The sequence below is a fragment of the Helianthus annuus genome, chromosome 12 (assembly GCF_002127325.2).
Source record: "Helianthus annuus cultivar XRQ/B chromosome 12, HanXRQr2.0-SUNRISE, whole genome shotgun sequence".
NCBI classification, from domain to species: Eukaryota; Viridiplantae; Streptophyta; class Magnoliopsida; order Asterales; family Asteraceae; genus Helianthus; species Helianthus annuus.
Window position 1 is genome coordinate 134,412,490 of NC_035444.2, and position 15,442 is coordinate 134,427,931.

At 34.6% G+C, this 15,442-nt stretch overlaps 1 protein-coding gene across 1 annotated transcript; it reads right to left on the reverse strand.

Annotated features, from left to right (window-relative positions):
- Positions 1–9,302: 9,302 nt before the first annotated feature.
- LOC110893500 (ABSCISIC ACID-INSENSITIVE 5-like protein 5) lies at positions 9,303–14,915 on the reverse strand. Its single transcript, XM_022140607.2, has 3 exons — positions 14,911–14,915; positions 14,614–14,866; positions 9,303–9,414 (listed from the first exon to the last, which is right to left on the reverse strand). The coding sequence occupies exons 1-3, from the start codon at positions 14,913–14,915 to the stop codon at positions 9,319–9,321; spliced, it is 354 nt and encodes a 117-aa protein (XP_021996299.2). The 3' UTR covers positions 9,303–9,318.
- Between the last annotated feature and the right edge of the window lie 527 nt (positions 14,916–15,442).

Genomic DNA, 15,442 nt, shown 5'->3' on the forward strand with positions numbered 1-15,442 from the left:
ACAGCCGTTACGGAACCCTAGATCAATCGGGCAGCGTATCTAATATGTCTCCGGGGGTTATAATACTTACATCGTAGCAGAACCTCACTATTTAGGGTGTATTGGACTCAGGTATAATGCCCACTATTTAGAATTTAGAGAGAGAGTTGAAAGAAATGAATGAAACAGACTAAAGGCTCGTTGCCCTCTTATATAGGGCTGTAATCGAGTCTCCACGCGGCCTGCGTAAAGAACAGGCCAGACTCACGCGGCCTGCGTCAACGCTGGGTCAACGCGTAGCTTGGCTGGGTCACCAAGTAGACTTAACACGGTGCTGACACGTGTCAGCTCAGGGCTGCGCCACAATTTGGGACACTCGCGACCCGCATGAACTTAAACGGGATCATACGCGGCCCGCATGAACTAAAGAATTCAGCGGAGTCCGGTTACACCTTCACACAGCCCGCGTAAGTGGTTGGGGTGGGTCTATGCGGCCGCCTCAACTTAATATTTATTGTTTTTAAGTTATTTTAAATATTATAATCTACTTTGGGCTTGGTTTTCACATACGGGGTGCATATAAAGACATATTGAGACATTTTAAGATATATTAGGGTGTCGAAAAATTTGTGAGGGTGTCGGTTTATGTTAGGGTTGTTATAGATTTCGCTTCAACTTTAGTGCTTATTCCGCTCCAAAAGTGACAGTTGGGTATTCCGCTTGAAACTGAGAGTTGAGTGATTCCGCTCCAAAGTATACTGTCGGTATTCCGCTTGAAGTGTTATCCCGCTTGAACTGTTATCCCGCTTGAACTGTGTATTTCGCTTGAAATTGATTGATTTTGAAAAACGTGTTGCCAAAACATGGATTTTGAATTCTACAATGCATTTGCTACAACCCCGACTACTCCGGCTGACATTGCTAAGAATATGAACATGGAAAATGAAACTGGAACAATGCAAAAACCCCCGAAACTTATGGGAATGGAAGAGTACCATGTATGGAAGAATCGTTTTGAGAACTGGGTTCAGGCAAACCATCTAAGAGCTTGGGAAAGCATTGAAACAGAATAAACCAGACCACAGACTGCTATGAAAGTTGATAAAATTATCTCGGAGTTTTCAGATACTGAGAGAGAGAGTTATAAAGGAGAGAAAATGATGATAAGTCTGTTGCAGCAAGCTATCAAAGAGGATATATTTGTTTTGCTTCAGCATGATGGAAATGCGTTTTCGATTTGGAAAGCACTTGAGAAGAAATTTGAAGGAAGTACAGAAATGCTTCAGAGTAAAGCAGCGTTGCTAAAAAAGGAGTTTGAGTAGTTTACTAGTATGCCTGGTGAGACTACAAAGACTCTCATTGAGAGATACTGCCATCTTGTGCGCACCATGTCTCAGTTGAAGATTACTAAAACTCCAGCAGAATGGGTTGAAAAGCTTGCTGATGTGTTACCACAAAAGGAATGGGGTACATACCTCACGATTCTGAAGAATTCTGGACAGTTTAGCAGATTATCGATCGGACAATTTATTGAAAAGCTGGAGGCACAGGATCTTGAACAGCAGAAAATTGCCAGAATGAACAGCTCGAGTCATCAACAGGATATCAAACTGTACTACAAAGGAAATGTTCAAATAGTTGAAGCAAGTCCAAAGATCCAAACCTCATTTAGTGCAGGAAATTCATCTGGATCAGTCAGTCAAAATTCAGTCAACACTAGTGGATTTTCAAATGTTAATCATCCAAGTGTTCAAAGTGCAAATGTTGGTAATGGGCATATGATTCAGTGTAATGTGGCATTGCATCTTCAAAATGGACAGAATTTTTCTGAAGAAGTTGTAAAGAGTCATATGGGATTACTGGTCACTGCATTGGAATCTTATGAAGGATTGATTGCTGGGAAAATTGGTAATCCGATGCTCACAAAGGAAGATTATGACCAGATCGATGCAGAAGAATTGGAGCTTATGGATATAAAATGGTCTTTAGCTAGTGTTCTGAGAAGAGCTGAAAAATTCAAAATGATTACAGGAAGAAATGACTTTTTGGATGCTCATCTTTCACCTTTAGTTTTTGATAAATCTAAAGTTACTTGTTTTAAATGCAGGGAGAAAGGCCACTTCAAAAGAGAGTGCAAAAATCAAGAGTCTAGTGGAGCAAAGAATCCTTTTGGAAAAGATGATTACTATCGAAAGGCTATATATCAACAAATCACCAATCAACCACATCAACAAAAGGATTCACAAACTGCACATGGAAAAATGATCGAAGATGCAAACAAGAAAGCTTACTATGGCATTATTGATCAAGATGATGACAAAGTGGCTGAAGGATTTAGCTGGGACAAGTACATTCCAGCTGATTCCAATGTTAAAGCTTTTATTGCTCAGATTGTTCAAAAGCCAGAATTGATGAAGGAATGGATAGCTGTGTTATCTGATGAAGAGAAAAGTCAAGATGAAGGATCTGTACCTTCAAAAACAGTTCAACAGAAAGCAGTGATGATGATGAAGAGATTGAACAGATAAATGTTGGAAAAACTCATTTATCTTCTGACAGTTTTGAATTTTATTTTGCAGATAAACTGAAGAAACTCAAAGAGAGAAAAGCTGCAAAAGAAGTGAAAGAAATCAAGATTGTTGAAAAGATAGTTGAAGTAGATAAGATAGTGGAAGTTGAGAAGATTGTGGAGGTCGAAAAGATAGTTGAAGTCACAAAACCTTGTCTTACATGTTCAGAGTACTGCAAACAATGTGAAGAAAAAGATGAGAGGTTTAGTGAATCAGAAAAGTTAAAAGAAAAGTTGTTGTTCGATGTCAAGAATTTAAAAGAATCATACGATGTGTTGAACAAAACAGTGAACAGTTTGCAGAAAACTAACTCAGAAAGAGAAAATGCTTTGAAAATGATGAATGCAACAATGATGTCGAAGCAAAAAGAGATAAATTTTTATATTGAAGAATGTGCTAAATGGAAGCAAGAGTTGGATAGTGAAAAAGTTGAAAATGAAAGAATTAGACGTTTATTGAGAAGTTACACAAGTTCTGATTACTTAATTGACAGAATTTATCCTACTGTTGCAGGTTTTGAGGCGTTTAAAGATGAAGAAAAGAAGTCAAAGAAGAATAAGGATACTGGTAAGAAACAGAGTGTCTGTTATAACAAGTGTCCACCTCCAATTTGGGAAGGGTACTAGCCTAGAAAGCCAAATGAGGAACAAGTAAAAAAGGCTGTCAATATAAAGTTAGAGTCCGAGTTAACCGACGTATTACCTGACAACATTGACATCACATTCACAGCGTCCGATACAGATCATGAGTCCGAATTAATAAAAAGGGTGGTCGATCAGGTGTTGGAAAAAGATGAGGAGTCAGAGTCAAAGTCCGAGTCCGAAAGTTCGTGTTTGTCAGTCGGGAGTTCGAGTTCGTCTGAAAAGAGTTCAAAATCGTCGGGAAAACGGGTTTATAGTAAAGAATTTTTGTTGTCAAAATCTAATTTGAATGATGAAACTTTTGAAATAGCATATACTTTGAATGATTCTGACAAATTATATTTTGATAACGAATTTCCAATAAGAGGTGTTAAAACTAAATTGATCAAAAAGGTTTTCAAATTAACAGAAATCAATATTTCTGAAATAAAAGATTTAAATCTTTCTGAAAAACCTAAAAAATACACCTCAAGGGTTCAACAAAGAATAAACAAGAAAATGGGTTGCAATTATGGTTTAGAGTTTCGAAAGAAACCCAACCATAATGGTAATTTCAAAAAGAAAGGATTAGGTTTTTTTCCTCCAGAAAACTATAAAAATGAAAAAATTTCTAAAAGTACAAAATTTGTCTCAGGACCGTCTGCTGAAGAGGAAAAGAAGAGCTCGTTCTGGAGACAAACAAATCAAGAATTTCTTGCTGAGAAGAAGAAAAATGAAGTTCATGGAAAAGAAACCAGAACCTGTTTTAGATGCAGTGAAGTTGGTCACATTGCATAGAACTGTCCATTAGCAACAAAAATTAAACAGGGAGTTTCTGGAAAACTGAAAGAAATAGTTGTTGATAAAACCGAGCCATCAACTGAGAAATTTAAAGTGTTTGAAAATTCAATAATGTTTTCGCTGGTATTGACCCAGATTTGGATGCAATGAAAAATGCAAGCACGGCTTGGGGAGGGATTTTTACTTATTTAACAAAGAAGTTATCCATTTTCTCTTTGGAAAATTCCCTTCAACTATAACCACTTAGATTAATGAAACAGATTATATTTGTCGAGAAGCGCAAAATCGTATGAATACGACCCATATGAAGTTGGTGAATGTTCAAAGAGATTTTACAGGAGAAGTGTGAAGCTTGACAACCAAAAGTGGGTTGTTAAGAAATCTGATGAGAAAACTGGTGATGAATCTGATTCCACAAAATCAGAGGAGCCATATGTTGTTAATAAGAGTGAAAACTCAGTTCCTAGAATGGATGATGAGAACTTTCCACCATTGAGGACTGAGAATTTTAAACAAAAGATTGGGAAAGTTGAGATCTCAAATCAATTTTATTCTGAGAAGAATGATTTTGATGTTGAGAAAGCTTTTAAAGGAAATGTTAAGAAAATTTTTGGAAAGATGATCCAAGGTAAGGCAAAAGGGGTAAAAGACTTTTATGCCACAAAGAAAGCAACTTACACCCCAACTGCAGATGAGATGGTTTCACCCAAGGCTGGTCAGGCTTGGGTGAACATTTTCTTTCATTAAAAAACCTAACTTGCCAGAGATCCCAAGTTTGTAATCGCGGATCAGGAATCGGCATCTTTCTTAAATTGATTTTGTGAAAAGAATCTTAAAATTTTTAAATTTTACAGGTTAAGTGTGACTTGCCGGAGCTTCCAGGTTGGTAAGTGTGAAGCAGGAATCGGCATCTTTATGGTTAAATGAATTTGTGTAGATGTTTTATTCCTACATGTGGTTAAATGGTGAGGATAAACTTACAAATGGTAAGAGGTTGGATCTTATTAGTGATTCATCAAGGTCATTAAGTTGAACTTGATGTAATCTTCATGCATGTGATATTTCAGAAAAAGCAAGATGATGAACCCCGAACCTACAAGTGGTTAAAACAAAACTTATTTTCCGAAAAAAACCATTTTGATTAAAACAAACTTAAGTGTTTTGAAATCTTAATGGGAAAATAGTTTGTTGAAATGGGGAGTTCTGATTGTTTATACCTAGTGGATGGCGAATCGAAGCGATTCAATATCAGTTTGTCAACTTTCTGTATAGTTTGTTTTCAAATTTCTTTAAATGTGTTTGCATTTTAGGGGGAGTAAGAAAATTTCAGAAAATCCAAAAACATTAGAAAATTTGAAAAAGTCTAAAACATGATAAAATTCAAAAATGAGTTTTGTTGTAAAAAGAGGAAATGATAGTACATCAGTGGACTGTCACAACATGCTAAAGAAATGGAAAGTCAAAAATGTGATAAACAATCTCACTAATGATATGCTAGTAGGTTTTTGCACATTTAGTAAATTGTGACAAGATATAAACCTAAAATTCAAACTTGCTTATATGGTGGGTAACATTTCTTGGATATATGGGTAACCCCCGAAATCTTGTTTGAAAGTTCCCTCTTTATGAGATATTAGGTCTTTATACTCAGTGATATATGGGGTATTATCCCGGGACTTCTGCTGAATGGAAATTCTGACATAGTCCCCGTATAATACTTTGCAAAATGCTTTGAAATATAAGCTCGCCCTCAGCAAAAATGATGAAACAATAAAATTGATAATCATTGCTGTTGAAGAAAAGATCCTCTAAAGGGGACACACCAAAAGTCGAGTCGTCATCTCTCTACTGAACGGAAGTTCTGACCTGAGCTCTCACGGTTTCGCATTTAACCCCTTTACAGATATCATCTGTGGTATACTCACCTGTAAGACTGAATATTGGGATCTGGATACGGGAGTATATTCAAGCAGTGGGACACGCGAATAAGTTTAAGTTCTTAAAACATTAATATCGTATCTCGAAACAGTTGAAATTTGTGTGAAAATTTAAGTGGATCAGTATACTGACAATCTAAGTGAATTGTTTAAGAACTTAAAATGAAATGAAGCTTAACGGTGTTAGTGATGTGTCTTATAAACTGATATGATCCTCTTATACAAACTCACAAAAATATTGTCTGTAAATATTTCTTTACTGCATTTTAGTTAAACTCAAAAATACAAAAACATTTTCAGTGTGTTTTAGCATAAATTTTGAAAAATTTAAAAAGAGTTTCGACAATTGATGTTGGAAAGCTGATGTTCAAAATTCCAAGTGCTAAACATGACGACTATTTTGTGAGGGGGAGACGGTTAAATCTAAAAATGTTTGAACTTACTTTTGAAGAGGGGAGTCAGTGTTGGTGCATACATTTTAATACAAATTGTTAAATTTGTGAAATTTACTTTGAGGTAGAGATTGTGCAGATATCCTGAGCTGGATGAGAGCCAGGTCACGATCTTGGAACAACATCAAAGGAGGCATGTGATTTGAGAAGAACCAGGTTTCGATACCTGAGGACTCTGAATCGGAGAATAGAGACAGATTATGATCCTGAATCTGATGATGCTGATGAACTTAAGAAATGCCAGCAAATCGATAGGGGGAGTCTGAAGATATTCGAGGGAAAAGATTTGAAAGAGTGAAGCCCAAAAGATTGATAAAGACTGAAGCTGCAAAGACTCGACACCTTGAGACTCGTCAAGATCTGAGGGGGAGTCTGTTGGTGCATTCATCTGTCGACTTCGTCTTGTATCGAGTCTTACACTAGGATTGTTAGATCAGGGCACATTGTACGAGAAAATAGGATGTTTTAGGTTGTAATATATGTGATTTCGCTTGAAAGGGTGATTTCGCTTGAAATGGCCATTGGTCAGTTTCAAGCGGAATCACAACAATGCTATTTCGCTTGAATTGTTCCATGGCAGTTTCAAGCGGAATCTCAGTGCTATAAATAGGTCTCTCGAGCGAAATCATTGGATGAGTCCTTGTTTTCCGGTACCGAGGTGCTGCCGAAGTGCCGTTTAATTGTAAACAGTTCCTGATCAATATACAAGGCATATTAAAGTGAATTAAGCTGTTTTCAACATCTGTTTCTTAGTTTCCGCCTCTGAACCAGATTAGAACACCTCTGATCGACTCGTTCGGGTCCGTACACGATCCTACAATTTTACATCTTATACTAGTGGTTAAAAGATGTTACATAATGATAATCTTGAAGAACACTAAGAATCACAAGAAAAGAACTTGAACATAAGCTTGAATACATAAGAAATCTTGATGAATATGAGTTGTTATGCTTGATGATTGTTAATTACTTGTGAAAATGATGTTGATCATCATATGATCTTGCTAGATCATGATTAAAAACATAATCTAGCAAGATGAGAGGATGAAAGTGTTGTAGGATCATAGATCATCCTCATAAGAAACATGAACTTGAAAGAATATGTGGTTTTCTTGTAAAATAATGATCAAAGTAAGTTGTTAATCATGTAGATCTAAAATTTCATGGATGATTTCTCAAGAAACCAAGTTAAAAATATAAGTTTTACTAAATCTTGGTTCTTAAATAAACAAACCTTATTTTTAGTGTTAAAACAAGTGTAGAAATATGTTTTTAACAAGAAAAATCAAAGAAGAAACATTTTTGAAAAATATAAATACAAGTCGTAAAGATCAGTCTTCTTTAAAAATGAAGTTTTTAAAGAATCACTCACACTTTAAAAGGTAACAAGGCTTACTAAGAACACTAGTAAGTTACTACAAATTTTTACAAATTTTGAAGTTCATGAAATAATAGATTATGCTTGATTTTGGCAAGATTGGTAAGTAAAGATTGTTTATTGTTGATAGTGAATTGATTGTGTTGATTTTACAAAAGAAAATGATATGCTTGAAAGCATGGAAACCTCCATTTTTAGGGGAAACTATGGCAAACTTTTTCTAAAAATGAAACACTTAGAAAAATATTTCTAAACAAATATTTACAATTGTATTTTAAACCATGAATTTTCACATAAAATTTGCCATATAATTTTTGTTTAAAAATATAAATATTGGAGGTTGGTTTTTGTAAATAAAAGTGACTAAATATGTATTTAGGAAATATATATTTAGAAGTCACCATGTGTGTGATTATTTGTATACTTTGTGTATTAGTTATATTATTTTAGGACATGAAATAATATAACTCATTAAAATACCAAGAAATTACAATCCAAAATATTACCAAAATACCAAGAATTTGAATATACAAGTTATACACAAAATATTAGTGAAACCGAACGAAGGAATGTAACTTACAAGAATATTCCGGAAATTTATTCACAAGTATATTTTTGTAAATAATAAAATTTGCCATATAATTTTTGTTTAAAAATATAAATATTGGATGTTGGTTTTTGTAAATAAAAGTGACTAAATATGTATTTAGGAAATATATATTTAGAAGTCACCATGTGTGTGATTATTTGTATACTTTGTGTATTAGTTATATTATTTTAGGACATGAAATACAATCCAAAATATTACCAAAATACCAAGAATTTGAATATACAAGTTATACACAAAATATTAGTGAAACCGAACGAAGGAATATAACTTACAAGAATATTCCGGAAATCTATTCACAAGTATATTTTGGTAAATAATATTTGGACACCAAGTGGATGAAAATATGATTTTTACAATTATTACAAAGTTATATCATATTTTTGACAAGAAGAAAATATATTATTTTTGGGTGGATAAAAAATATGTATTACCTTGAAAATATTAGAGGATATATTATTTTTGAAAGAAATATATATTTTCTCAAACAAAAACGAAATATATTATTGATGGAGAAAAATAAGTATATATATATATTTTCCAAGTTAGACTTGGAAATATATCATTTTTGGAACTTATATGAAAATACACATATTTTTGCCAAAGGAAAATTATAAATAATATTTCTTAAAATATATATTTTGGAAATATATATATATATATATATATATATATATATATATATATATATATTGGTGAACTCTTATAAAGGATATGGTGAACTTTATTAAAGAGTAATGGGAATGACCGCGCGTTGTGGCGGGTGTCCCAATTGATATTGATTCAATTATGATATCTATTATAAATGACATCCCCTATTATACAAAATTTAGGAATAAATTTGATAATACATCCAAATAATCTGTAGCTAGTGTGACACATCTAAATCAGCTCCAACAAAAAAATAATTTGTTTGAACTCGCTATTTTTCACTGAGCTTGTCTTAATTTATAAAAACCGTGACAAATAATGATTCATACAATCAGATATGCTTTCACCTGTTTCCGTTTCAGTTTTTGATTCTTCTGTTTCAGTTCCGAGACTTCGGCTTCCAGTTCCATAGTATAGGCCTACAAACACAAAGTAATAAAATACATGATGCATTTCACATGAAGAAATACATTGATTATATGACTAAAAGAATTTGCATACATGATGCATATGTAACATGTTCCATAAGTTGTGGAACATGGCCCGGCTTAGTAGCGTGTGCTCTAATTACAATGTGGCCTACATTTTAAGATTAGCGGTTTTCCTCTAACAAGTAAACTGTTTTGATCATACGCAAACTCACCACCTTTCCTTTTAGCACAATAACAACCGTCTCTACATCCAGAAACACAGTCACAACCACCACCAACCGCCCCGCGGTGGTAGAAAAAAGTAAACTGTTTTGATCTTCATACCCACCCGAAACAATTATACCCGTGGCAATCGGGTCGCCGATCGAGCTCTGACTCAACGACAGGTAATGAATCCCGGCTTGTGGTAAACCATGCAACCTGACGACACATATTTCCATCCGAAAAAAGAAAATGTTGCCGATGTACTAAACCGACCCTTTTACTTTTGTACGTTTCCAAATGACCCGTTTGACCCAAACCCATTTTAACCTATACCCAACCCATCACTTTTTCAACATCTATATGAAAATAAAAATATCCCAAGTGTAGCTAATGCAAAAGAAAGTTAAACAAAAATCTATCCGAATGCAAAACATGGAGATGCTACTACAAGAGTTACTGGCACATTCTTTAATAATCATCAGCATGAGATCTTACATGTTCTGAACCTCGAGTGGATTGACTAAAAGTAACAAGTTCACCTTAGCATTATGGCTGCTCCATGTAGCCACCTGTTGTATGCACATTGAACGATTCGTATTTCATGTCACACCCTGGCTTTGCGGAAGCGTGGTTAATTTTGGTGTGACTTCTTAATACCATAGCTTAATCATAACAAAGCTATATGATAATAAAACATGCAAGATCATCCATTAAATTAAGTTTGAAAAGTAAAGAACCACAACATTGTCTTAACGGAAATTACATCCTAACAACATAAACAGTGTTCAAAAGACACAACATCAACAAGAAATAAATACAGTTTAAGAATTGTGACTCGTCCAGGAAAAAGTCACATCCCTTAAACTCGGATGACCTCGTAACCCATATGCAGCGAGAAAACATGACATACCGCGCCAGATCTTTAATTCCCTGAAATACATGTAAGTTGGAAAAATCAACAAAAATTGTTGAGCAAGTTCATGTGTAGTGAGTAAGTAAAACCTTTGTTAGTATAAAATCCTGGTATGTAGCAAATAAGGAAAAAGAGATCACCAATGGTTTGCAAGGCCATTGATATGTGTGAAGTGCAAGTAGGAAGACTCAAACCTAGCAGATTTACGCGTTGGGTACAAAGTCACCCTGAGGTCCGTTATGCTGGGCCTGGGGCTGGGCTCGCTACACCCAGATAGATCTACCGCTCCTGCCCCTCGGTCCTACTATGAGGATTAATGGCCTCAAGTTTCCGCCTACCCATTCACATGATCTAGATAAATACCCTCCTTACGCTAACCATACCATGTAAGAAATATTCGTAATCATAGTAACATGTATTTCACCCCCGTAGTTTAGAAAAATGAAAACAGTTAAGAGAAAAGGGGGACATGAACTCACAGTGGTGCGTCTCTACCAAGTATATCTCCTGATCAAGCAGCTGTGCGACGACCTACACGTACTAACTCTATTAGACGGACGGCCGTGCCTTAGCTTTATGGTTTAAGTTTTTGGGAAATAGTTAGACAACTATTTCGTGTTTACATTTTGTATATACTCAGTAATTATTTTCCTTCCCAAGGATGGGGGATTTAATACATGTGTGTTCGTATAACTTCGGAATATATTATTAAGTCTCACTTAATATATAATTTTACTTCTTACTCCAAAATATACATATTTTTCTCAAAAATATTATATTTTATTTCACATGATTTTCCAAAATAATACCTTGCAAAATACGCGTTCATACATATTTTAAAATGCGTAAGTTACGTTTTAAAGGTCGGGGGGTATAAACTATACCGTTGTAACCTAAATATTTATCGTAAAGGCGTTTGTATTATTTTGGATTTGTTAACACGGTAATATTATTTTTACCCTAAAAATAATATTTGTATATTTCACAAAATAATCATAAACACATAACAAGTGACGTTATGAAAAATATATATACTAAATATATATTTACCAAGTTTTATTTTGTGAAATCCCACCTCCGATATTTTTTAAATAAAGTCGTGGCGAAATCTATAATTTGATAACAAGTCAAAATGTATTTCTAACACTTATAGTGAAAATATTTCTAAGTGTTAGGTTTTTGGAAAAATTTCGCCAGAGTCTCCCCTGTAACTGGAGGTGGCCACGCTTTCAAGCGTATCATTTTCTTTTATAAATCAAACCAACAATTTTCTTATTCACTCAAAACAATGTTCAGAGCATCAAACTTAGTCAATAAATATGTAAATCGCCAGAATCACATGAACTTGTAGTTTTTCCAAAACTATGAAGTAAATCCCATTACTTTTAGTGGATCTTTATATAAATCAATCCGGTTTCGCAAAAACCTCGCTTTTAAAGAAATTCCATCTTTACAACTTCTTGTAGAATTTGACAAAACTAGTTCTTTGTCGAAACTTAGCGTTACACAAGTGTTTACACACTTGTGTATTTTAAAAATCATTCTTGTTTGTGTAAGATCCGGTTTCGGAAAATATGATTTCTTTGACACTTGGTACTTTAAAAATACCGCTTGTAGATCCGTAGATCTACTAGTTTTAAACACTATTTCATAAGAAAAATCGTTTTTACACAAGTTCATGATTCGTGTGTGGTAGAGTTTCATCACTTAACCCTTGTTACATTTAAACAAACTCTATGTCATGATCCATGATCATGACCAATCCGGGTTAGACGATGATCCGAGCTACCACAACATAGATCGGCCTTAAATAACTACACAAAACAAATCTTACAAGATTTACACAACCCTTGTGCTATTAACCAACATCTTTAACATTTTTAGTAGACTTTTACATCTCATCTTGTATGTTTACGAGTTTTATCCGTCATATATCGTTTTAACCACTTTAAAATAGATCGAGGGGGTGTTTATAGTAACTTACTACTAGCTCGAGGCTAGGGAAGATTCTAGTCAAAGAATGAGTGGATAAAAGAAATGAGATGAGGTCCTTCGCCTTCCGAATGCACCAAGCCTCCTCGTATGTGATCCTTAGCACTTGTATGATCTTGAAATAGCTTGAAAAAAATCGAAATATGGATGGATGATATAGGGGTGTTCGGCCGAGAGTTATTAGAGAGGGAGAGAGAGTGTTTTGGTGAGAGTTGTGTGTATGAATGTTATGTGGTGTTTAGTCTTGATCTTATAGGCAAAGTTAGAGTTTATTAACCAAAGGTCTCCATGTCTTCTAGATATTAGACATAAGTGATTAAAATAATCATGCATGGTACAAGGGGGTAGTCACAATGTGACCGAATCGGTTGGGGGGGGGGGGTAACCTAGTTAGATTTCAACCAAGTGTTAAGATATAGTTAGTTAAGTGTGAAGGTTATCCCGGTTACTAATGTGTCATGCGTTATAGCGAGTGTTAGGGTATTCAGGGACCCTAACTGGCTCAGAAAAAGATAAACAATGTAAATGGCATTATTTTTGTGTTCCGGGTAAAGTCCGGTTGTTCGGTTGGATCGTAATCCGTTAAAGCGCTTAACAAAGCTTTAAAGTGTCGTTATTATTAATTTTAGTGACACAACTTATTCCCGACACTTTGGAAAGTGTCTAGTAATATTTTTCTCATGTTTTGGCACTTTATTAGTTAACCAAATGCTGAATTTTTAGTTAAAGTGCTGAATTTTGTACTTAGAGTACGTTTTAGGCACATCCTGTCACTGTAACTTATTCCTAGAGACGCAGTTCTACAACCCTTATATCTCTACACTCACTATTAGTGTAGTAAACTATCTCGGGCTCATACAGGCCTTAGAGGCAGTGTCTGCCTGATGCTGGCTATATCAGCATGTTTAATAGGTTATCCGTTCATAGTGCTACTGTGCTTTTGTGCATCAAGATTGTCACTAGAGTTTAGTATGTAAATAATAAAGCAACAACAAATAGAATATGAGGCATGGTTATACATATTTCAGAAATCATGTAGAAGTTTATTTACCACTGTAAGCAAGCACAGTAATTGAGCAGTAATTAAATACTAATTAATTCGTACGGATACCTGGTTTGGTGAGGGTTGTCACATTTCATAATTCAAAAAAGAAGCTACTTTAAACAAGTGGAACTTGTAGAGTTCTGTTGATGTTATTATTAATTTTTTTATAATTTTACCAACACGAGCCTTATTTTTAGTAAAACAAAACTGTTATAAATGTCCAAATGAACAAAAGCCATTTATTAGAATTTGTGGGTCGTGAAAAGCAAACGATTCAAAAAACAAAACATTCTTGAACACACACCTTAACGCTTTGAAATTTTTTTTTTAAAAAAAAAAGTAAAGGGATTTGATTGAAAAACCTGATGTGCACGCTTGAATACGCCAATATCATTCCCGTATGCAGCAAATGTATAGTCACGATAAGATGCGAGAGCCCGAATCTTTTTTTCAAGTTGAGAACCTTTAAAGATAGCCCAAATGTTAGAAAATAAAATAAACAAAATCCAGCCTCATAGAATTTAGTTACAGACAACAAAAAACTAAATCTTTTCTACTTTGTCTATCCAGTAACTAATTCTAAACAAGGTTCGGCAAAAGGAAATTGCACTGAATGGTTCAGACCAGAAAAATACCAAATTCAGTCTCCTTAAAACCAAATAAAAAAACAAAAAAAAGTTGGTAATTTAATAAGAGAATTTACTGCATATTATGCCCAAAATATGCAGAATGACATTGTTATCATCATCTTCAAAATTAAAGTGCTTTAAAAATAGATAGTGAAATACGATAGGCGCACCCAATCAAGAGCCCGAGATAAGCAAGACACACAGTATAGCTGTTTGAGGTGTCAAATATTGTTTGGATATGTGTTTTGAAATTATACATAAAAAACAGTTATATTTATGAGTGTATGTTACTATTCTATATTATAATTTGTAACCAAGTAAATTCAACAATAAACACAACAGTTGAAGTGCTAAAAAAAACTAAAACTAATAAATCTAAAACCAGCAATGTTAAGCATGCCAACCTGTTTCCGAGCGCGTGATCTAGCCGCAGACTCTCGGTTCTTAATCGTCTTCCTCTGCCTCCTCTCCACAACTTTCTCAATAGCCCCATTTTTCCTCCCCCTAAAAACTCCATTTAAAACATAAGGAACAGGCGACACCAAAGACGTGTCACCCCCATTACTCTTCCCTAACCCATCCGACGAAACCGCCGGAGACCCCTCAACAACTGTAACCCCCCAGCCCCACCCAACCAACCCATCATCCCCATCCCACCTAACCCACCACCATTCATAACCGAATTCAAATTGTAGACAAACACCATGTCATGAACCATTCAAAACTCAGTTTCACAAATAAAGGCCATAAAATTTAACATCTTGAAACAAATCACAACATAAAAAAACAAAGACAACCCATCCGATCATTCATCAGCAATCACTCGACCAAGAATTCATAACCAAAAAAAACAAAAATTAACAACAACTACCTCCCTTTGGTGCCTATTTTGATGATAACAAGCTTCTTCTTAACAACTATTTCAGTGAAGACGGAATCCATTGTTGGTAGATACAAGAGATCTAGAGGTGAAATTGGAAGAAGTTAAGGTGTGATTTGATGTTTCCATGTTACAAACAATAAACATAAATTGAAGGCTTAATGGACTTAACGTTCAGAGATTTAGAAACAAAATAAGCAATACCACATATATATCGAAAAGGTGCAAACCTTGCTTTGAACCATAATCGGGAAAACTGCGCTTGATTAAATTAGCATTGCCGATTTCAACTTCCTCTTGATTATCATGCCAAAACCCTAATTGGCAAAACTCAAAATTCGAAACAAACACTG